The 24903-nt window shown below is 39.5% G+C and overlaps 1 protein-coding gene across 5 annotated transcripts in view; it reads left to right on the top strand.

The window, feature by feature from the left end:
* Nucleotides 1–24903, top strand: part of CACNB2 (calcium voltage-gated channel auxiliary subunit beta 2) — a 246700-nt gene that overhangs the window by 127853 nt on the left and 93944 nt on the right. The window contains exon 1 of one of the 5 annotated variants that reach the window (XM_059842080.1): nt 8697–8993. The exons of the other annotated variants lie outside the window; for them this stretch is intronic. Within the exon in view, the coding sequence (XP_059698063.1) occupies nt 8961–8993 (33 nt within the window). The 5' untranslated portion in view covers nt 8697–8960. Of the gene's footprint in view, nt 1–8696; nt 8994–24903 lie in introns of those variants that run through there. 5 annotated transcript variants of the gene reach the window in all.

Here is a 24903-nt window from a genome sequence, read left to right as displayed (position 1 = left end):
TTAAGGTGTCAGAACTGAACTATTTAAGGGAATAATTTCCTTCTTAAATTTTAAAAGCAACTTTCTGCATTGATGCTGGTTTAGTATAAATCCATTATTCTGTTCATGTCATGGACAACACAATATACAATTTAGGTTCAGTTTTATGAATTTGAGAGGAGAAATTCTTGCATCTTGGAATTCAAAATATTGTCTTTTTATAGGTTGCTGCAGTATAAAGATCATCAATTATGGATTTGATCAGAATTCTTATATTATTGGTTTTTTTCAAGCATGTTAAATCAAATGTCTAGCAAATTTTTGTACTCAGGAGGAGTTTCTCAGTGACTTCAGAAATCCTCGTCCAACGCTCCTTAGTCTCATAGATTTGAAGTTATAAAAGGTACTGAGGGATGACTTCTATAGCTCAGGAATGGGTTCACCTTTAAAACTCTAGTCAGGGTGTAGAAAATGGCTGAATGCCTTTCTTGGAGTGTGAGAGTCCTGCAGTGTCAGAGAAGGAGAGCCCCACAGAAATGCAGTTTGAGATATGCTCTTTGCTCAGCTGCACGAGCCTTCAGTGCTGTCAGCATGGGGGAACCAGGCTGTTCAGAGCATTCTTTTATGAACACCAATCAGGAGTTGTGGCAAGAGGGAGGGGAAGAAAATGTGCAATACACAAAAATGCAATTGAAAAATCACATTTTTACATCTTACAGTTATTTCTAGATTATAACTGAGGGGGAAAAAAAAAATCATTTCAATGCAGAAAAGAAGATCTTAGCACCTTCTTACTGTTTGCAAAGTATTCACCTTCTTACTCCTTGCTAACAAGATCCTGTTAATTTGAGTGGACAAGGATGATTGACTGAAAGTACCTTACCTTCATGATGCATCTCATCAGGGCAGTTCTGAACACGTTGTAACAAATTGCATTAATTCTCTGTGAGCAGCAACTTACTGCACTTATTTAATCCCTTGCATTGCAACCTGCTGTCTCTGCTTAGCTGACACGCTGGTTCCTCCGGCCGTGTTTTCACTGCAGCACACTGCGAGTTCCTGGCCAGGGTTACACATCTGGCTCCCTGCTTGTTAAACTGAACTACATTTCTGTTGTGCCAGGGTGATACCCAATCTCATAGGTGAGAGTGCCATTACAGCAGCACATATGCTGCCTAAATTCCACTTAATTCCTATTTTGAGCTCTCAAGGGGGTCCGATGAGATAAATTGTCCTTTCTGCAGAGAAAAGTTTTCCAGCTTTCACATTTCACCAGAACTTATTTCATTGGAGCTTATTAAATTGCACAAGCTAGTCCATCAAAAATTAAATATAATGAATCGAGATTTTACAAGTGCAAAACTGTGACCATCAGAAATAATAGAGGTTTCAAAAACAGTAAAAAATGAGAAATGGGAACTTAGATTTGAAGAAGCAATGAGGCCAAAGAAACCACAATGTTTGGTGATAATCGATAATTTAAATTGATGGACTTGTGGAGTGATGGCTTGTGGCAAAAATGCATAAACAAAGGCAGAGTGAAAAAAAATTACTTCTGTGGCCTGCTGTTGTGTTTGTCCTGGTTAGATGAATTTTATTCTCTGAAATGGGAACAGAATTTGGAGGTATTGATAGCACAAGTTGATAGCACAAGCATTTCTGTAAATGTGATTTTGAGATATGGCTGGACATTTTTAAAAGCCAAAACCATTTTAGAGGCACAGGGGCTGGGACATCTCCTCCATGAACTGTCAGTTACTAAGTTAATGTCCTGAGCATGGAACTGGACAGCAATTGTCCCAGAGGACAACCTGTAGGTGGACCACAGTTTTCAGGATGGGGATGTGGACAGAAAGTAACATTCCTACTAGTCTGGGCTAGCTGCTCTGCACAGCTATGAGCCAAAGTTATTCCTCAGTCTCCAGCTCTGGACAATTAGCATCTGGCCATGATGGAGCTGCCCATGGCACTTGTAACATTTCAGTGCCCTGAGAGGCAGATGAGTGCTGAGTGCAAGAGGTGAAAGCTTTTCAGTGAGATTAAAAACTCCTGTTTATTTATTACTGCATTAATGTATGGGTAACACTATAAAGTAGTAATCTTTCAGTGGAAAAAAAACATGTATTTTTTAAGGAAAAATAGCATGCACAAGCTGTTTCTACAGCATTGTGAAAGTTTTATATTATTTTTTTCTTCCAACCCCTTAAAGCTCTGACAGAATTTATTGCTGTTTCAGAAGTGTTCGGCCACACATTCAGTTGCAGGTGACTTCTGTGACCATCCTAGACTAGCACCAACATGTTGAATTGTTCAACATGTTGAACTGTTCTTTCTGTCTCTCTCCCTGGTCTCTGTGTTTTACTGCAACAAGGCTTTAAGAAGACTATGTTCCACATGACTCTACATCACATGTAAGAAATAAAAATAAAAACCTTTCCCATGCATGGGAACAATCACCTATGGGCAGATTTTGCAACTTTATAGCATTTATAGCACCTCTCCAACATCTCAGTGATGCAGAGGATTTATATTACAACAGGTATTTTTATTATGTATCTGTAATACAAATGTTTTCAAACATGCTGTGTTCCTGACACTCATTGCGAGTTGGATTAGGTGTTTTAACATCTGACTGCAGGGAGATCAGCAGCTTGTTATTTCGGTGGCACTGTGAGAACATACTCACGTTATCTTTCAGTGCAGCAGGAGATAGCATGTGCCCCTAATGTATGTATGTTTGCAAGTTGAGAAGTTAAGTCTGCTGTTAATGTTATCACTGCTGTATCCCGAAATAGAAAAGTGCAGGCAGATTGGATTGTGTTAGAGAATGGTAACCATAATAACCAATAACAATCTGAAAATGATAAGCAGTTTTAATGTTTAAAAATAAAATTTATATAGCATTCCTGTACTTCCATGGGCATACTTTCAGATTTTATTATTCATTCATTTGAAGCTTGCTTTTGAGATTTAAGATGTGACATTAATCTTAAAGAAGTGTTTTCATTATTGCATCTTGAATTAGTTGACACTGGTTTATTATATACCTAAACTAAATCTCACAGAATAAAATTTTGCTTAACAACCCTCTTTCAGATGTACACCATCTGTAAGGGAGAATTACAAGCATCCTACGTGGTGCGTGGAATTTTATGGAAGGAGATGGATTTTTATGTTGTGGTTGGATGTAAAATGGATAAATTCAGGAAAGAAATACCAAGTCTTCTTGGAAGTTAATGCAGTGTATCTTGATAATTTGGAATCTGCGCTATGTTCTGGGATGCTGCCCATCACTTTGGCTGATATGAAAATTAAACAAACAAATAAAAAAAACCCCTTTTAACTTGCTCCAAACTATGCTATTTCTTTTGAGGGATGCTTTTAAAAGAAAGGAAGGTATCATTCAAGAGAAGGAAGTGGTCTAAATTGTTTCCTGGCCCTGCCAACACCCTCCTTGCCTACCCCCAGCACAAAAATAGGGATGTTTAAGCACAAGTCTGGGAAACTCCAATTGAATTACTTAACCTGTCATAAAACTGTCTGAGCAATGTGGGTGCTATGAGCAAGCTTTAACTCTCCTGGGTTAGCATGCTCTCAGTTTTCCTTGCTGAGGCAGTCCTATAATTTTCATAAAACACTTGGATGTTTCTTAGAATGTGGAGTCCTGCTAGAGTTATTCTTAACTGCTGAGACATTGCAGTTGCCATCACACAGCGATCAGAGAGTTATAGTGGCAATGAGAAGAGCTGGAAAAGACCCATTCTTCGAAATGTGCTGATGTTCAGAGGAGCAAGGTAGGCTGGGCTTCAGATCCATGCTGTAGCTCTTTCAGGGCAGTAACACTCCTGAAAATTTAAGTTTATGCTGCTGGAAGGGTGTTTCCCACAGTTAGAATGACCCCTATGAGAGAAAATCAATGGGAGAGCTAAAATTCATAGGAAGAAAATAAAAAATCAGTTGCTAATCATAATTTTCACATCTAAATAACCTTGTTAAGAAATTATTCAGTGCTGGTGTGGGATGGGATGGAATGGGATAGTTTGAATGCAGGGTAGTTAAAGTTCAATAGCTCTCGCCCTTTCATGCCATACATGAGAGGGAACATCTTATTCAGAGTTTTTTTGGCAAAAGTTTCCTTACCAATTCTTGTTGCTAGTTGTGTAAAGGTGTTACAAGCTGTTGACATTCTTCACTGGGATTTGAATTTGAATCTGAACTAGGTAAGAGAGAGTCAATTGCTTTCCATAGAGTTCCCAAAAAAATAAAAATGTTGTTACTGTTGGATACAAGCTGAAAGATTCTTGTTTATCAAGAAAGGTCTGTTTAGTCTATTAACCTTGACAACCATGTCAGCATTTTTTTTCTGTTTGTTTTCCCAAAGGCACTGTGTTGAAGTACTATGATATACAAAGCTATTTATAGTGTAGACAGTTCATAGCTATGCTTAAAAGACATGGGTCAGGGTTTAAATACCAGAGTTAAACGCTATTCTCTTTGACAATCTGAAAAGTCATTATACATAATCCCTGAAAATTAAAATGGAGAGATGAAATCCCTAAAATATCAAAGTGAAACAGATATATTTTAATTTCACAGAGTGCTTGAGGTAAAAAGGAACCTCTTGAGCTATTCCAGTTACCTGCTCAGAGCAAGGCCACCTAAAGCTGGTAACCCAAGACCACTTTCAGATGGCTTTTGACTATCTCTAAGGATTGAAACTCCTAAACCTCTCTGGGCAATCTGTGCCAGTGCTCTCTCACCCCCTCAGTAAAATAAAAAATTACAACAAAACAAACCTTATCATGCAAAAAAAAAAAAAAAAAAATCTGTGTCCAAATGTATTTTCCTATATTTCAATCAATACTAATTTCTTTTTGTCTTTTCATTAAGAGTCACTGAGAAGAGTGCGGCTTTGTCTTCTTTATTCCCCTTCCATCAGATACTGTACATCTTAATAGAATTTTATGAAAGGAACAAAACTTGGGGAAGCAATCAGGGAAAAAAAGCTCCACACATATTGACACACCTGTGTTTGTACCTGTTTGCCTCTGTTAACATATGATTAATATCGCTATTGCTGTGTTGCTTCCACAGATGAGCAAGAGCTACTTTAAAAGTGCTTGTATACATTGAATAAGGGATTTAATTTATCCTTGTGATTGAATTTGTCATTTCAAACTGTAGTCTTGACTCTCACAGTCACAGTATTTTATTTTTCTTTAGTCTGAATGCTGGTTCTTAAGGTCCAGTCTTCATCAAGTCGTGTTGGTGGAGTGCTCTGTCAGACATCTGCAAGAGCGTGTCCTGCTGGAAAGTGCCAGTTGGGGAGAGGAGCAATTCCACCCTTAGCTTTGTTTCCACCTACCACTTTTTAGACATATTTCTGTGCTTTTGACACTTTCTGCCTTCATCCCAGTTCCATTCTATCCCAAAAATAGAGTAGCAACTTCGTCTCTTGCTGAAGTCTCCAACTCAAGGTTTTCCAATGGCCTGTATTTGCCTGATCAGCCACTTCTGCCCAGGCATCCCATCTCAGTATTTCTACCCTGTTCCACACCGTTCCACTCCTTCCTGGTTACCTCCTAGCTTTAGGCTGGTCAGGTAGCCAGCTGGCTCTATGAAGGCCTTTTCAAATCCTGTTGGGCTCCCTGCCTGCCATGAACTTTTTTCTTGCAGGACCTTAGTTCCTGTCTTCTAGCCTGGCTTCTAGGTTCTCCTTCCTGTGGGTCACACTGCTGCCATCCATCCTTGTTCTGCCCTCTGGTTTTCTGCTTTTCCCATCCCATCACCCAATCAGCCCCATTGTTCACAGATTCTTTTCCAACCTCTCTCTCCCTTCCCTCTCCATGCCTCTTTTGCACACCTCCATCTCCTCCACTTCTCTGCTTGCTCTTTCTGGATCATGGCATTCTGCCTGCAAGGCTCAGCCCTGGTGGCACTCTGCCCATCCTCTGCTGGCCAGTCCCTTGCCACACTCAGCTACTGGGGGAACCATGTGCAGCAAAAACCCTGTGCTGTCAGTTAGCTGGGAGAGGAGCACAGGTCATCCAGAAGTGCCTTGCTAAGTTTAAACACCCTCAACAGGGGTGGCATTTTTGCAGACTTTTAATTCTTGAACCATAAAAGCTGTATGCAAATTTGCTTTGTGGAGCCTTGAGACAGACTTTGGTACCTGTCATGATGTTTCAATTCAAGAGAGCAATGAGCAATTCAGCTTATTTACTGTCCAAGCTGCCAGACTCTGGCTGCTTGTGCTGTCTGTAGTGAGAATTACTTGTGACATGAAAGTCACTTATGGTGACAGCCTGAATAATGCCCTGAGTCTCTGCTCAGTCCTCCCAGATTTCGTATTCATTGCCAAAGTACAGGAGCTGATGAAATTATTTTAAAAAACATCATAATTTTTAATACATACAAAGCAATATGTTTATCTTTTTTTTTGATATTAGGAGTACTTGTAACATTCCTGCTGGTTTTCTTTTTCTCTAAATTAGTTGTGAGAGCCATATCCAAAAGGGAGCAATCAAGCCACAACATCCAAATTTCAATTGCTTACAAGAGCTATATCAGACAAGCAAAGTAATGTGTGATGACACTTGGCTTTGCCAGTATTGACAGGTGTGGTTTCACACTAAAAACACTGTGTGGGAAAACTTGGGCAATTACATTAAAACTAATAAGTGTGTGTGACCACACTCATTCAGCATCAATAGAAGCAACCAGCTTGGACAAGTGGTGATTACATTCCAGTAGAGGTGTCTGATGCCTGTTAGCCTCCATGCAGGAATGATGCATGTTTTATTTACGCTCTGGGAATGAACTATTATGATATTATTTGTTTGAAGCATAATTCGCAATTGATATAACACAAAGTGACCAGTTCAGCTGACGGATTTAAACTAATACTATTTTGTAAACATATGGTTGAAAATAAAATTAATGTCTTCTGATTTCTGATTTGCCCTTTTCCAACCATTTTCTTGGGTTTAACTCTGCTTGTGGATACATACAAGAACATAAAAAAATACAGACTCATGAGTCACATCACATATAGTCAACAGAGGACAAAAGGTCTGTTTTGACAGAGGAAACAGATTGAGAGAAGAATATCCTACTAACTCACACAAAGAAACTGAGTTAGTCAAGAGATGTATTTTAAATAAGCACGGGATGATGCAAGGGAAGGAACAGGGAAGATATTTACAATGTATTTGAACTGCTTCATTTGCTGGTTTTATTAGGAAAGAGGTCTTGTTCTCTTTCTTCTGTGGAAGAGAAGGAAATTGAGTAGCACAACCTGGTTTTCAATACTATAGCTTGTCATGAGATGCTGTGTATATTAACTTGATTATAGATATAAATGGGCAAGCATACACCCACACATTTCCTCCTTAAGAAATTACATATTCCATATTTTTCTCTTAGTGTTTATGTATAGTTCTGGTTATAGGATATAGTGCTAGCAGCAGTATGAACTATGAAGAATTGAGAGGACTGAGCTGAGACGGGATGGGTTTCATAGTGCTGTTTGAAAGCAGTTTTGATCAGGGTTATGTTACTGGATGCCAGCTGGTGGCCTCTTCCTCAGTTGTAAAGAACAGCCTTTCCCAGAGGGCAATATTTCTGTGTGCCTGGTTTACTTTATGCTGTATTCCTACACCATCTTTACTGGGATTTATTTTTAAGCCCCATTTTAATATTAGTTTGGGAATGCAGTTGGGGAATTGATCTCTGAAGTCTTTTAGTTGTATTTTACCCTGCTCTTTGGCACTTTTTGCTCTTTCTTGCCTGCTCTGCCTCGACTAGAAGTTGGCCAGGAGCGAGGCGGGTCATTGGATTCTTCTGTCCCGGTGTGGTATTCCATGCCGGATCCGCTTCCCGTGCGCTGGAGATAGCGGGTGTAACTTTCCAGTTAACGGAGCGCCATTGGGGCACAGAGATAAAGTTACACCGTGTTTACAGAGCAGTCTGGGACTAATCAGTGCGAGGAAGCAATGAAGCGAGCGAAACACGCAAAAAGGAAACTACTCTGGGCTGTTTGTTTTTCAGAAGAGATTTTCTTTTTTAAGACATAGTGAGATAGTTGCATGGGTTTCTGCAGCACGGTCAGAGCAGCGAGGGTTACGTGTGAACCGAGCTCCCCGCGGCTTACCCGCTGCTGCCGGCTCGCCCCGGCCGCAGCAGCCCGTCCCTCACGGGCCCCGGCCGCAGCAGCCCGTCCCTCACGGGCCCCGGCCGCAGCAGCCCGTCCCTCACGGGCCCCGGCCGCAGCAGCCCGTCCCTCACGGGCCCCGGCCGCAGCAGCCCGTCCCTCACGGGCCCCGGCCGCAGCAGCCCGTCCCTCACGGGCCCCGGCCGCAGCAGCCTGTCCCTCACCGGCCCCGGCGACTCCTCCCGGGCCCTCCTGTCCAAGCCGCGGCTCCGCGGGCCGCACTCGCTCTCTCCCGGCCGCGCTTTCCCCGCTCACAATTTGGGCGGTGTCGGGCCAGGCGGAGCAGAGCCGGAACGCAGCGCTGCCGCCCCCCGCTGCCCGCACCGCCCCGTCTTGTTCCGTCCCGTCCCGCTGCCCGCACCGCCCCTCTGCGCGCCCCGCACCGCTCCGCCCCGTCCCATCCCATCCCGCCCCCCGCACCGCTGCCCCGTCCCTCTGTCCCGCACTGCCCCGTCCTTCTGTCCCGCCCCGCCCTGGCTGGCGCTGCCCGCCCCGCCCCGCACGGCCCCGCTCGGCTCCGCACGGCCGCGGGGCTGCCGCTGCCGCCCGCGGAGTTTCGCAGTTTTCCATCGCGCCGGTCCCGCGGCCCTCGCAGCAGACTCCGAGTTCATGCCCGAGAGCCCCGGTGCCTCTGGAGCAGCCCAGGCGTGGGAAAGCAGCCTGGGAAGCCTGCCCGGCTGGGACGCGGGAGCTGAGGATGCACGGGAAGATCTGACTTCAGGCGGCTGGGCGCTCCGGGCAACTGGTGTCAGACCGCGAAGGAGTAATTATGTACCTTTTTGGCAGTGAGGAGTATGAAGTGGTAAGATGTAAACTAGTGATTTTTATTTTTTTTTTATTATTATTTCTTACTTGTTACTTACTTTTAATGTTCCAATCTCAGAGTTTATAGGGAAGCTTTGAATTTCTGTCAGTATTGTTTTTTCTGTGTTTGAACTTTAGTATTCACCAATTCGATTGCTTTTTAAATATGATATTTTTCTTCAAGTTCTTCAAGTAGTGGGGTACTGTTTGGTAGATAAAATTGAATTTACTTTCCTTGTCTTGTTTATTGCATTGTGGTGGTATTGAAAGTATTTAACTACTGGGTATTACGAGGCTATTTGGACTCTGAGTTAAGCAAACCCATGCCTCCAAATAATAAAGAATTTGTCTCATACTTTGCAATGTAAATAGACTACAAGGAGTTAAGGAACTGGCCTTAACAGTATGTTTGTGGGGATGTTGCCAAACCATTTCTTTTGTACAGAAGTTCAAAGCATGCCATTGTATTAATGTACTGCAATGTCCATCAAAAGAGCTAGCTTACAAAAACCCAAACACACCCATGTTAAGATCTGACACTCTTTTCTTAAGTACGTGTGTAAAACAGTGTTTGAAATAAGTTGATGATGTCAGAGAAGACCAGAAGAAAACCACTAACAGCTCCACACTTTTGCATGACATTGTTAGCTGACATAAAAGTTTGCATTTTTGTAGCCTGTGGTTGAAGTGCTACATTGTAAGCAAAATGGATGGATTCTTCCACCCACACACATTTGTAACTGAGTCCTAATCTGCGGATCTTTGGAGAAGAAAAACACTGAAAAATATGTATGAAGTCTACTATAGGACATCAAAATAAATTTCACAAGCTCAAAAGTGCTACATTCTTTGCATATAACTGGCAATTGCAAATGTTTTGTTTTGATTATTGAAGTTGCTCTTTGAAGTATGAGAGGGCCTTTTATGGCAGTCTGGTTTCTACAACACATTTCAAGGAATTAATTTAGTTATTTTGGATTTTTTTCTCTTTTTCTTTTCTTTTTTAAATTACAGCCTGATATGTTTTTTCGATGCAACAAATGTAGAAGACATTCAGGAAAATAATTTAGGTTCAGCTGTCTGCACATTGAACTCATTTATGTATTTGTGACTTGCACAAACTTTCACAAACCAAGCTAGGGAGGTGAAAAGAACTTAGTTTTTCCAAAGCAGTAAGCCACAGGGCATTGCAATGATTATGCTATAGAATGTTTTTACTTGTGTATAAAAATTGTAAAGCAGGAGAGGGTGTCAAACTTTAGCGTTTTTTTGTTTTTTTTTTAATGGGTTGCATTCAGGAATTCATAAAGGGTAGCAAATTGCTCTTAAGAGACTTTTGCATTTTGCTCTTCATTTCATTGTATCCAGTGGAGTTACCTCCTGTTTCATATAGCAAGCAAGTCTGAAATTTGAAAATGTCTTGAAAATAACCTACATGACTGAAGAATGGTGTTAGAGCTTAGGATTCAGATCTCAATCTCTTTCTCTGATGCTGTTTCAGCTTCTAAAGAATATTGAAGTATTCTGTGTCATAGAAAGTAGTTCAGTGTTTGAGACAATTTTCCCAGGCGCGTGAGCCATCTCATTCCAGTCCCTTTTCTACACCATACTTATGCAAAGTGAAATAGCATCAATAGAAAAAGTAAGAAGCCCACCTTGAATGGTGTGGGGTTTTTTGATTTCCTTGTTTTTTTTTTTCCTTTTGTTCTTTTTGATATCTCAAGAGGTCCCTGAAACTGAAGGTTTCTACTAATGGTCTCCTCAAACAAAATGTGTCACTAAGTGCATACTAAAATGCCATTTGGGTTTTTTCTTTTTAGTTTTTCTTTAGAGCAAGACAGTCTGGGGGAAAAGAGGGATGCACTTTTTTGGTGTTATTTTGGCAGCCAGACTTACCAAGATGTTTGCTTTACTCAGTGATAAGTAAAATAGAATTGATGGTATACATAAAGCTTGAAGAGCACTTTTATTGTTCAGTAAAAGCTAAATCAATGTGAAACTTCTATCTGTACAGATCTGTTGTTCAAGAAGCCATATGCTCTGTACTGTGCAAAAGTCATTTGTTTTATCTTCCCACACAATTACTTGAGTCACTGAAGGACAAAGTGAGTGAAAAGTGACAGTGAAGAATTTCAGGGTTTAATTTTAGGTTTACTATTAATTTAAAACAATTTTAAGTAAGTTTAAGGAATTCTAGCTATGCATGTAATATTTGATTTTTACCCTAGGGAGGAGACTACTGATGAAAAGAAACATAGCATCATTGAGGCATCTCTGCAAGGAATTCAGTAAATCCGTCTCTTAAAACTCAATATTTAAATAGAGTAATAGAGAAATGGGACCGTGTGTGATCATTGTTTGCATTTCATATGCACACACACGTCCACGTGAGCACACAGACACGTTTGCAGAAACATTTGTATCTGAGGTGGTATTCTAACCCAGTTGAATTTAACAGCCAAATGCCACAGGCTGGTACTACCAACTTTTGCATCCACTTTGCTTTCTTTTTGTTCCTGTGTATAAACAAGCTTGAATTATTAGCTTACTCTGAGTGCATAATAAGTCCAGATATCTGACAGCACTGATAATCAACTCTGATACCATCTCCCACCAACCCCAGCTGACAAAGATAATATTGCTTAAGAATCAGTTATCAAAAGAAAAAAGCGGGGGTTTATGATCACTTCATATTAAAAGTGAAAACAAAGGGTCATGGCACAGTGACAAAAGCTATCTGTTTGAAATGAAATAAATAAATAATTAAATTTATTAATAATAAACCAGGTAGCAGTGGTCCTTTGCTATTTCCATTAGTATTTCCATAAATGTTGTAACTTGGGATGCACAGTGTCTTTCACATTACATTTTAGAACTTTAAGTAGATGCTTATTAAGCTCTTTATGAGTGATGAAATAAACATATAGAATTTTTTTAGGCATTCTTTGCCACATACCTGGCAAAGTAGATGTGTTTGACTATAGTAAGCAACTTAATTTCATAAATACAGGAAACTGTAAAAAGCTGCCGGCCCTGCAGTCTCATTTGTGGCTGTAACTTGTTTGTTTAGGCCTTTTCCTGTTTGTTTGTGAAATAAACATCTGGTTAAAGAGAACAAATAAATAAATTAAACAAAATTGGAGTGGTTCATCAAAAATGAAACAGAAAGAGGGAGCTCTTTTTCACAGATGCCTGGTAGATCGTAGTCTGCATTACTCTCCCAAAACAAAAGCATCTAAAACTTACTCCCTACAGACTTTTGAGTTTCACGTAAGGGATGATGGGACTCCAGATGGTGCTTGCAAGTTTGGGAGGCTCTGCTGTGCCCCTGGGCTACATTTTGCCCAGCAGAGCATTTCCCATGGCTGCAGAACATCTGCTCTTCCTCCCTCAGGTGGGCCTTGCCAGGGCTGTAGGTGCTGGCAGCTCCAGCCACATCCCTGCTGCCTTCCCAGGGCCCTGATGGAGGTGTGCCAGGGCTGATGGCACCGACCTGTCCTCACTTGGGCAGAGGACACCTTTAGTGTTTCGTCACTCCTTCCCACCAGCAGTCTCCCCTGGCAGAGACTGGGCTCTGTTGTATTAGCATGATCCTAGACTGTGATGGTAAGTGTAGGGTTAATTAGGATTTCTTCTGAGAAAAACCTAATCACTGGGAAGCTGTTCTTTTAGCAGAATTATTCAGAGGTAGCAAGTTTTCTTGGTTTTGGTCATTTAAGAAAAATCATTGAATTTCATTCACTCTATTGCATGTAGCTTTCAGATTTTTGTGATCAATTTTTGACTTTCCTGAGAAACTCAAAACTTGCTTTTTTTGATCTCCATAGATATTTTTCTTGGAAAATAATCTTAAAAAGAGGGGCAAACCTCTTTATAAGTCCAGTGAATTGCTTGCGATGTCCAGAGAATATGTTTTGGTTGCCTTGGAAATCGAGCATTTGTCACTTGTGTTCTCCAGGAAAAAGTTTTGAACCTGTCTATTTAAATTAAATCTTCACTTCCATTGAGTTTGCCTATGTCCTCTTGAAGGATGGAGCACTTCTTTTGGAATAATAAGTATGATGTTGATAAATGCCAGTAATACTCATGACTCCTGCCAGGCAGAATTATCTTCCAAAAAGTATGAAAATCTGTCTGCTAAATTTCTAAAGGAGGGGAATATCTTGGAGCAGTCAAATGTCATTCAGGTTTGAGAAGAGTTACTTTTTCACTGTTCTTCATGAATCAGACAGATCCCAATTATATGTGTACAGGCATTCTGCTGATAGGGCAGAATTTTCCCTAATTTTCAAGGGAAAACCCCACCTATTTTAGAAATATTTTAGGTCCTAGAAATCAGTAGGGAGAACACAGTGATGTATTTACTCTGAGTCATTGCTACTTACCTTGTATCAGAAGCTGAGTGAAGGGAGAAAAGGATGTTGTTTAAGATCAGAGAGAGTCACTTGTAACTTTTTAGCAATGGTAATTTTCATCATACTGTGGATTGACATGGGAATGTATGAAAATAAATCAGGATTGCTTCTTTGGGAACCTCTCCCTTGAATTGCAATTGAATTGAATTAAAATGTTTGTTATTACAAGGATAGTTTGACAAATTACCTGTGGCAGAACACTGTAAAAATTTAATTATAAGATTTTGGAATGACTTTCCCACATTCACCTTAGTTCAACCTAAGGCAACAACATCTAATGCTATGTTCAGATTGATAAGTTGTACAACACGTGAGTGTAACTTGAAGTACAGACTTGAAAGGCAGTCAAATTAAAATCAGTCTCTGAGATTTGCTTCAGAGCCACGAGTCCGTCCTTTGAAAAATCCCTTGACATTTTGATTCTTTATCTTTAAATTTTAGGAGACACTTGGCTAGTTTCTAGTGACAATAGCACTTGGTTAATTTTCAACTGCAAATATTGTACAGCTGCACAAGAAATTGAGTTATTCATGCCTGAAACTGTATGTTTAGTGAGAAGTACTCTTATGTGGAAGAAACAAGTGCTTATATGTGAAGATAGATGGGCTCACATCCAGAGCTGCATGTAGATTTGTGAAACAGTCACCCTTAGCAAGCCTTTTTCCTGTGGATTTCTGCAGCAGCCAAAGTGTCGAAGCAATAGAGTTTTCTTTTCCTAAATTGGAAAAATGAGGGTCATTCTGTATGGCATCATTCCCCATGACTAGCTCAGAGACCTCACAGATGTGTTTAAGCCCTGCAAATGAGTTTTGGGATTTCCCCAAGGAAAGCCTGGGAGAGCTGGTAGTTCTGATGGTGTAGCAGAATGGCTCCTGAAACAGTTTCAGTTTAGAACAGGGAAACACTAGAGAGGAAAATCTCAATAAACCCATGCAGAGGAAAGTATTGGCCATTTCTGTGTTACTCCCAAGATACCCAGTGTACTTGCCAGTTAGTGATTTGCACAACTGTAGTGACCATACTTCTTTCCCCAGAGAAAAATCAGTGTTTAATTGAATGTCCTGTAGTTTATGTGAAGTAGATTTTTTAATAATGATGTTACTGTTTGTTTCATATAGCTTCTATTTCCTTGCTTCCAGTCTTTAATTTGAATTTCAGTGACTAAGGATGGAGCCTTTTATATTTTTGAGAGTATATTGAAGGTATTTATAGTGTGTCTGACCTTCCCCTACCTCTGCCCCCACAGTCCAACACATAAACAGTCAATAAAAAGCTGGGGAGCTCTGTGGAGGCCATGCATGGAGGCACGAGCTGTAGTCCCTGTTATGTACATGAGTCTGTGAGCAGTGGATCAGCTGTCCCTTGTGCAGAGCTCAGAACACCTGATTTTCAGTGTAGGGTCCTAGGGAGTGTGGAGCTCAGGGAGATTAAAGACAAGGTTTCTCCCTTCAAGAAATAACTTTTAGAAATGGATATTTCCAATAAAAAATATGAGGCAAGTCAATGACTGCAATTTATCTGGATCCTTTTGTGCTGATTTAGTGCTGAGTGATGCCTGAACGCAATGAAAGAAAAGGGAATGAGCATTCCTCTTATTGTGGAAGAGGATCATGGTGAGTGCATGATTTTTGACAAGCAGGTTTGTGCCTGAGGCACGTGTGAGAGGGAGCCCTGTGAAAGTCAAATGGTTTCTGACATTTCGAAACCAACCCCAATGACCAGCGCCAGGTGAAATAGCAAAGGAGAGGTTTACTCCTGTTTAAGGAGTAGAGTGTAAGAGAAATGGAGTGTGAAAACTGGCCTGGGTTGGCAGGACCAGTGCAGTTCACCTCACAAACACAAAGAAAAAATAACAAAGTACTTAAAAGTCCCACCATACTGTTTGAGGGAGCTCTGAATCTCTCAGCTACTTTTCCATTTGTAAGACAGCAGTGGGAAAGAGGGAAGGAGGTCTCTCACAGGACCTGGTTTCTGAGTGTATTGATAGCACCAAGGCCTGATGAAATCTGTAAATTCATCTGTTGGTTTTAGTTTCAGTTTATTTCCATCTGAAGGAAATGACCATGATAATGACATACTTCTGGCAATGCACTGCTCAGCCTCATGCTGCACAAGGCACTTTACCTCAGTGGTGTGAACCAGCATGGACTTGGGGAAAAAAAATAACCCGATAACTTTATGATTAGGATTACATGAGTTTTTCTATTCCATATTCGTCATTTATTCTACAGAACTTGAAAAAAATTGGCTATTTTTCACTGGGTAATTTGTATGAAGCTAATGTAGCCATATAAAAGTGTTAATTATAGGAGCAGTAATCTAGGCAGGACAGTACAGAGTTAACAACAAGCTAGTTAGTTGGGCTTCCCTGATTTATGTAGCTTCATACTTAATTCTTGGATTCCTCTGCACACCGTGTAAGTGTGTCCAGCCTTTTGGAAATTATTTACAACTTCCTTCCTCTTATGCCACATATATTCATAGTTCTTATTTAATTAAATGTCAGGAGACCTATGTAGCTAGAGATGTCCTCTGGGTAAAAGATACTACCAGCACATGGTTTAAATAATCAATTTATAATGCTTGGGGTGGAGCCCTAAATGCAGAAGTTGAGATATTTAGAAGAAAGTGACTTGAATGTCCTCATTTAAGGAAATGGGACATGTATATGCTGTGCATGAATGTAGTGCAAAATAAATCCAGGTCTTGCAAGAATCCCAGTGTTCTGCCTCTAATAATAGTGTTACTTTAAAGTTTGTTTTCCACTTAAGTATTTGTGACATGCATTTTGATGTCTACGTTGTTTAGCCTGTGGATGGATGTGGGATAGCAGAAGGGGTAGCAGAAGGGTTAGCAGAAGATGTTTTATGTGCAGAATGGAAATCACGACTTCCCTACAGCACATATGGAAAGCTGAAGTCAGGAAGGCATGTTGGCGCTGTCTGCCATCCTGCCTGCTCGCCTGGTGCAGCAGGCTGCCTGTTTTAGCCTCCCTATCCTGGGCAGCACAGCTACTCTCCCATCAATGGTGTGTGAGGTGGTGGCTGGCAGCCTGGGTAGCTTGTTGCTCTCTTGACCTTTCAAAACTCTAGCAGTTACAACAGCTCAATTAAGCACTCCTAGCAAGCAGGCTGGATATAGTCCAGTGGCATTTTGATAAAAACCTTCCACACAGGGAAATCAAGGACCAAAAATCCCATTTTAGAAGATTTGATATGAAGTTTTTTTGATAGTGTTTTTGAGGCTCAAGTCCTTTTTTTCCCCCTTTGTTTTCCTCTTCTTTTACAGTTGAGACTGTGTGTTTATGTCTGCTTGGGAATATGGTTTTTTTTCCCAGTTGATGATAATAAGATGATTTTTTTCTGATGAACAAATTCAGTAGCAGGTGATCAGAGCAAGTCTGTAATTTGTTCCTATTTAACATTGGCTCTCAGGAAGACTATCACAGAGAAAAAATCCATCTACCTCTTTATCAAAGTCATTGACATCTTTCATCATGAAGACATGTTTTCCCTAAATTATAAACAAGCTCCAGGAACTGGAATGACTAAATGAAATGCTGTTTGTTTACTTACACTGCATGTTACTTTCCAGATAATTACTTTAGCTGATTAATAAGAATTACAAAATCTGGAGGATAGGTAACACATCTTTAATAGGAATCATCAATTCTTTTTTCAGCAGTCTTTTATTTACACAGAAGTGGGTGATGATAGCCATACTTTTTTATTATTATTATTTTATACATCTCTGACCAGATTAATGTCTAAGATTCTGCCAAGAAAAAATTTAGCAAAACTTGGGTTTTTTTCATTGCTGTAACTACAGACCCATAGGAACCTGCCATTTTAAAAGTTTTTTTCCTGAGAAATGAATGATTAAAATCCCTGGGAAATTCTGCTGTGCACATTTCATTTTACATTGTCATTTACAACACAGTGTGATTCTATACATTTTAATTTAGCAATGCGTAGGAATTTTTGATGTTTAAAATTCTAGAATTCCATATTATATTTTATGGTTTACAATAGAGTTTTAGAGTTCTGTTAGAGCTTACAAACCAGTCAAATATATTTAATAAGAATTGGGGTTAATACTTTTTTTTACTTTTTTAAGGCAGTTTCTGTGCTTTTTACAAATATCTATACAGATGTTCTTATGAAAAATAAATTCTTTAAATCAAAGTAGTTTTTATTGGTATAAGAAAAACAATTTTCTTTCAGAAATATAAAAAGTCAGTGCTTCCTACTCAGCTGAGTGCTTAAGTCTAAGGACAGGTAGACCATTACAAGAATTTTTAAGCAGAGGGAACAAGGCTGATACATTAATATTACTAGTTAAGAATTATAAGAACATAATAGTATTTCAAAGCTATTCCTTTTAGTATCAACTAAGTATGAAATAAAAGATCTGTACATTTCTTTTCATGAAATATACTTGCCTGAAAGGAAATTACAAACTTAGTTTTACCTCTTCACTCGAGGTAATTGAAGTTTATTATATGTGCAGAAATGGGCTTTACTAGAATTGACTTTGTGCTTACCTTCATAAATTGGTTCTATCTGCTGGTGGATGCAGCTCAGCAGGCTAATTTTTGAGGCTAAATGTCAAACTTCATAGTTTATTATCCTAAGACATACTTACTCTTAGAACTTTTTTAAACTTTCATTTGGTGTAGGCGATTAAAAACTAAAACTCTTTCTAAAGTTGCAAAATTTTAATCCATGGAGATTGTCAGACCTCAGCTAGATAGGGTCCTGAGCAATCTGCTGTGGCTTTGAATATGCTACTCTTGAGCAGGAGATTGGAATAGATGTCCTTTCCTCCACACATCCTCTCACCAGTCTACTTTTTCCTTTGATTCCACGGAGAGAATGCAGACTATATAAAAATCTTCAGGGCACAAAGGAGGAATCCCCGTGTTTTTATTTCATAAGTCAAGACTCACTCTTAGAAATTTTCATCTTGCCCAGCAGTTGTCTAGCAACTGATTCAGTTCCTGTTAGCAAAGGATGCTCAACAGAATTTTTGAATTTTAGGCCTTTAATCTTTAATTCACTGTGATTGTTTTGCCTTCATCTGGATTCCATGTAAATATGGGGATAATATCTATAAAGTGAGATATGAAAGAGGCATTAGATTGTTGCTCAAATATAGTCAATTTATCATATGTATCATATTGTGGCTTACCTCATATATTTAGGAAAGTTGTGTTGTTTCCCTTAATTCCTTCTAAAAAGGAATAATTAATATTGTGTGTTGTAATTCTGTTATTCATTATAGACATCCTGGCAAGAACATGGGTGGCCTTCAGTCATGCTTAAGCGAAATCATAAGGTTCCCTGTACAAGACCTTAGTACCATATGTGAAATTTTGATTTTGCTGATGGACATTTCACTTGAACTTGACATTGGGAAAATGCTTTTTTTCTTTTAAATGACCACCACATACACCTATTTCTTGATAAATTAAGCTGCTTTGTTTTCTTGGAGGTTTCCTTTGCATGCATGAATGTTATCCCTCTCCTCTCCTGCCAGGAACATAGATTTGTAAGGAAAAATTAATAATTCAGTTCAGTCATGTCTTTTTAATACAAAATAATGTTCTCATCACTTTGGGTCCAAAGGTTCAGTGGAATTTGCAGGCAAGAGCATCTGGGAAATGGTCTGGATGGGACTGTCCTGGTCTGCTGTGGGACAAAACATAATTCAGCTGATACCATTTCCTATAGCTGTTTTTGCCTTGTCACCACAGGAATAAAATTTGAGAATTTCCTGTAATTAAATGCCTCCCAGTAAAATGCATACATGTAAAAAAAAAAAAAAATGCAAACACTGCAAATTTTTGCTGTTTTGTTTAGGGTTATTTTAAATAAACCTGGACATCTGTGTCTGTAAGTGTGGTGGGAGAGATTAGTCCTTCCATTTATACAGCATGTTTTGTGGATCAGCTTGACTTGTAACAATTGAAAGTGTTGTCCTTGCACTACTCTGGTAGATTTTATGATGTGAATGCAATGCTATTCAACTTAAATAAGGTCTATTTTAGCATAATCAAGAGAGGAAACAAGAAGGAGCTGATAGAGAAATCACAGGCTATGATGATTTTGAAAATTAACAGGAATAAAAAATACTGAAACATTTTCAAGTCATGAAAAGATCCAGGTTTGCAGACAACTGATAAAACATGAGAGGTTATAAAAGAGCACACTTGTGTTACTGTGCCAGCTTCAGCAAGCATTTCCTTTTCTTCTTCATGATGAAGGAAACAATAAGCCATGAATCTTTTTTTAGGCATTGTAAAGTTAAAAACTTTGAACAGGCAGGGAGATGCTAACTGTATGAATTATTGCTGATCATAAATGGAATAACTCTTACAGAAGGAATGATGGAAGGAGAGCAATGCAAATCAAGAATGACATTCTGGTTTACCTAAATAAAATTTTTCAGTATTTTGTAAGAAGTGTTTCAGAGTAATTGAAATCAGTTAAGTATAAATGTAAAATTTAAAAAAAAGAGTAAAAAAGATACCAAATCTTTTTTTTTTCCCCTCCAAAATTGAGTTTAGCTGGCATAATATTGAGAGCCAGGAGGATTTCTTTAAGTGTGAAAATCCTGTCTTGAATTTAGTGTTGACTTCTGACTTTTACCTGACCAGGGAATCTAGCATTGTGTCTGGAGAATGTTTGAGGGGTTTTGAGTACAAATGTGGTACTGCAGTGCATATATAGTCTACTGAATGGGCCATAGATGTGACCTAGGAGAGGTGATGCTTCTTTGGTTTTTTAGCGTTTTTAAATTTTTGCCTGACCATGCACACTTTGGGGACTGACTTCATGTAAATCAGGGTGAGCACAGAGAGTCTGTTGAATGCTTGTAAGCAGGAAAAAAACAGTTGTGGAATCAGCTTTCTTTCTAGGCTTCAATTCAGAAGCCTAGAACTGCTGGGTATTTATTGGCTGGCTTTAATGGAAAGCTTCATAGAGTACAGGGGTGATTAAATGTTGTAAAAATGTGTATTGTTAAAAATAAACAAAAGGAAGATAGTAGCTTACAAGCTATCCTTTTCAAGCCAGGCATATAAGCCCAAATAACATTGAGGTAATTTTTTGGGGTTTTGGTAATTTTATACAGTATTTTTCATCCTCAAAAAGATACTTTTCTGCTTTTATGATATCTGCTGCTAAACTGGAGAGTGGCAAGAATTAGCAAAAGTTCAGAAAATGCTCATTGGCCTGCCATCCATCTCTTACATGCTTGAAATACTCTCTCATATTTCTCTCATATTACCCTGATATTTCTCCTCTTGAAGCTTTGTCCTTCTTTGCTGCTTTGTCATGGTGCTCATCCTCTGGGTAATCTGAATGATGCCCATGATCCACCTACCTATATTTGGTTGTTCCTTGTTCACTCTGTCTTTAGGACTCTCATGCAAATATGAGTTGCTTTTAATTAGCACAGCAGAGCGGCCATCTCCGAGCCACCTTTGTCATATTCTTGTCATTCAGTGGGAAGCCAGCAGTGACAGCAGCGGAGGTACAGCTGATACATTTGGGTGGTAATTCTTCAAGCAGAAACTGATTCCCTTGTAAACTAGAAGAAATAGAACTTTTAACTGAGCATAACTGTATGAGTTTAAGGAGAAAATTTATTTCATTTCCAAACAATGGATCAGAGAGGAAAAAGCAGGCTCAAGCCAGTGCAGTTCCTGAAGGAAACAAATTGTTGGGGATGACATAGGATTGTTTGCATTTCTTTGATAAAAGTTAGCATAGCATACTTTGAGACCTTAAGATTTGGAGAACTTTAGATTCTATTCTTGTGTCTTTCATCACTGCTGGGGACTCATTTGTAACCAGAAACTGGCAAGGGTAAATCTCTTTATCTGAGGGATTTTAAAAAATTGATTGATCCTGGTAGTATATTAATAATGTTGCTTTTCAACAAAGTGAGATACTGCTTGCCTTAAAATTTCTGAGTGAGTTGACTGTTGCACAGCACATCTAAAAATAAAGGTTTGCCAAAGGTGTATGTTTTCTCTTTTTGAGAAGAATTCTATTGTATTTCCAGTTGCAGATTCTTTTGAAATCTCAAACTCATGATTACTGTATGAGAAGTAGTACAGGCAGTCTATCCAGGGAGATGATTGCAGCATTCATTAGAACATAGCTGCTTGACTGTGACCAGTTTTGGTGCCCCAACCAAAAGATGTGGATAAATCAGAGAGGATGATTCAGTGGAGGCCTGACAGGATGGTTGCAGGTGGATCACTTGACTTGCAGATACAGTCTGAGGGAGTGGGGCTTGCACAGCCTGGAGTCAACATCTCTCAGCATCCACAAGGAGGTTATCAAGAGCAAGGAGCTAGGCTCCTCAGAGGGCTATGTGGCAGGGCAATCAAACATGTATTTTCTGCCAGTATTCAGTATTGCAACAATAGATGAAAGAACAACCAGTGGTATATCCTCTAGAAGAGGAAATGGCTCAGTGAGGGATATGATGTAACTGACCCAGACAAAGTCTGTTCTGAAGCAGAAAGAAAGTTCCTGATGTTTCTCCTCTGTCTGAAAAACAGAAAATACTTGGTCTTCTAGGTTGCTATAATTTTAGAAACCTGAGTTCAGTTGTTATTCTGGAAAATATCTGTTGTATTTTTCCAATGTGTGAATGTCCCAGAGCACAAAAAATACTCCAGCGCTGAATTATGAAAGTTCACCACACCATTTGCTTTTATGACGTCCTTGAATTTTTCTTTTGCAATTCATTTATATTTTATTTCCTTTCAGGTTAGCATCTAACCTAATCAGGTTAGCACCATATTCATCAGCAAGCACATTTCTGTTTCCATGTTGTCTAAAACATACCCTGCCCTTTTAACCCTCACATCTTCATTTAAGGAATCTTATTTCTAGTGTTAAAAAAATCCATAGTACAAGATCTGTGTTATCTATGAGAAAATACATTTAGGTTTATTCAATATTGTATATTTTATACTATCAGATGGTTTCCAAGAACTTTTCACTATTTTTTGTTGTAAACAAGTATTGTATATACTCTCCAAATTCTTGCATTGTCTTGCAGATGAAAAATAGGGAGAGGCTTCAGTCTTATTTCTTAGTAAAGATATGGGGATAGTGCTCTAAAAATGATCAGACTCAGAATCACAAACTGTCTCACTCTCCTTCTTTCAAAGGACAGTTGGTGGAGCTGTGCAAGCAGTGACAGCCGTGTAGATTGGGATGGGAGAATCAGGAATTAATTGCTTCCTTTAGTTTGATACCCTCATGCACTCTGTGTGGATGCTATAGGTCAGATGGCTTTTAGAGACAAACTAAATGAGCCAATGGATGTGAACAGTTGGCATTGTGGAATCTATACATTAACTGGTGTATTTTTGGCTTAGAACAAAAGCTATGAAAATATATGCTGGAGAAAGGGAATTTTTCAAGATTATTTTGATAGGTGATAGACAAGAAGTACACAAGGCCTTTCCAGAGATGTTTTCATTCATTCGAAGCATTGCGGACTGTTTTATTCTTGAAATCAGATGACAGTAATTGTAATGTGTAAATAGTGAAAAAGGAGCCTCATCCTCTTGGTAAAATCCCAAGCAGTTTGCTTTGTTTTATGCTAGACCTGGTGGATAGGTAATGGGCGTAAAGAAACAGTCTGGTATTTTTCAAGGAGTCTATGAGGATGAAGACTGAAGCAAATAACTAACCTGAAACCACAAAGAATCACGTGGTTTTGGCACTCTCAGAAACTGGGCTTAAATTAAGCCCACTGATAAGGATGTATTTTTTGTCATGTTTGTATCCTGAAATAAATTATGCCAGGCAGTGCAGAACTGCTTATTTGGTGTTTCTGGTGGAATCAAAGAGAGGAAGGCTGCAGGTGCTTAAAGAAGGGTCATTGTGTCTGCAAGAAATACCTGGGCTGAATCACAAATGAACCTCTTTTTTAAGGGCTTGAGGTTTCAGTGAGCCTGGGTGAGGGAAATTGAATTAATTCCTTGGTCTTCTTATGCACAGTTTAACAGAAGTCTTGGTAAGAAAACCTCTCCTAATCTAACTGATGAGCAAATGGCAGTGTTCTAGGTCATGACAGTCATCGAATGCTGGTAACAAGAGACCATGACTAGAAAATCAAAATTTCAGTAGCAGATGATCTGGAAAATAAGCCTATCAGTAGACAACTAGTGTATGACAGCAGTTTCTTCAGAGTGTATGATTCTCAGACTAACTCATTAAGAGATGGCAAAAAAGATATTTATTTAAAGAGAAAAAAACTGTATTTATGGTATAAAAATGAAGGGTAGCAAGCAGAAATATGTATAAAAGCAGTTACCTTTGAAAACTGACAAAGTTTGAGTGCTGGAACTTGGAGTTGTCATTGGCACAGTTGAGACCCCCTAGTTAAGGATTAAGGGACAAACAAAAAAAGCAGATATCATCCTGAGAGTCTTCTATAGGGCACTCAGCTAGGATGATTACACTGATGAATTATTCTTTAAGGAATTAAGGGATAATTTTAAATCATCCATCCTTGTCCTTATGGGAGAATTTGCCAAGTGTTAACTGGGATCACTACAAAGCTAGCAAAACCAGGTCCAGAAGATTCCTAAAACATCAGGATGATAATTTCATGGTACAGGTACTAAGGGAGCTGGCTGGGAAAGATTTCCTCCTTGATTCAATTCTTGCTAACAAGAGGATCTCATGAAGTGGTAGTTGATGACCTTTTTGGTGACAGAGACCATGAAGCAGTTGAGTTTAAAAACTCTGGTGACAGGTGGAAAACTGCCAGCAAAGCTTCATCCCTAGATATGCTACATATGAGGGGACTAGACTTCAGGCTGCTCAGGGAACTGGTGAATAAGGTTCCCTGGGATAATACTGCTGAGGATGTTGGGGTCCATCAGTGCTAGCTGCTTTTTCAGCACCACCTCTTAATGGCACAGGAGTGGGCAATTTCAAAATGTCCAGCAGGCAAGGCAGATGGCTGGTTTGGCTGAGTAGGATCTTCGTCTGGAGCTAAGGCAAAAAAAGCCAGTGGAAGAAAGGTTGGGTGACATGGGACAACTGCAGAGACAGTGCTCACCACTGTAGAGAGAAAATTCATGCAGCTGAAGCTCAATTAGAGTTGAAGCTACTCACTACTGTTGGAGACAATAACAAGAGTTTTTAAAGAGGCAATCCAGTAATACCTTTGACCTGTTACTTGATGAGTATGGTCACCTCTCAGACAGGGACATAGAAAAAGCAGAGTTGTTTAATGCTTTCTTTGCTTCAACATTGATGATGGGCTTTGGGGGTCCCAGAGCCCTGAGCATGTATGAACCATGACTGTGAGAATGATAAACTCCCAGTCAGCTCCAAATTTGTGCAGGATTTGCTGCCTGTCAGTCTGTGGGGCTTGATGAGATTCATCCAAGAGTCCTCAAAGAGTTGGTTGATGTCATTGCAAGACCTCTCTCAATGATTTTTGAACAGT

This window comes from Haemorhous mexicanus, chromosome 1 (assembly GCF_027477595.1).
Source record: "Haemorhous mexicanus isolate bHaeMex1 chromosome 1, bHaeMex1.pri, whole genome shotgun sequence".
NCBI classification, from domain to species: Eukaryota; Metazoa; Chordata; class Aves; order Passeriformes; family Fringillidae; genus Haemorhous; species Haemorhous mexicanus.
This window is presented reverse-complemented; position numbering and strand designations above follow the sequence as displayed.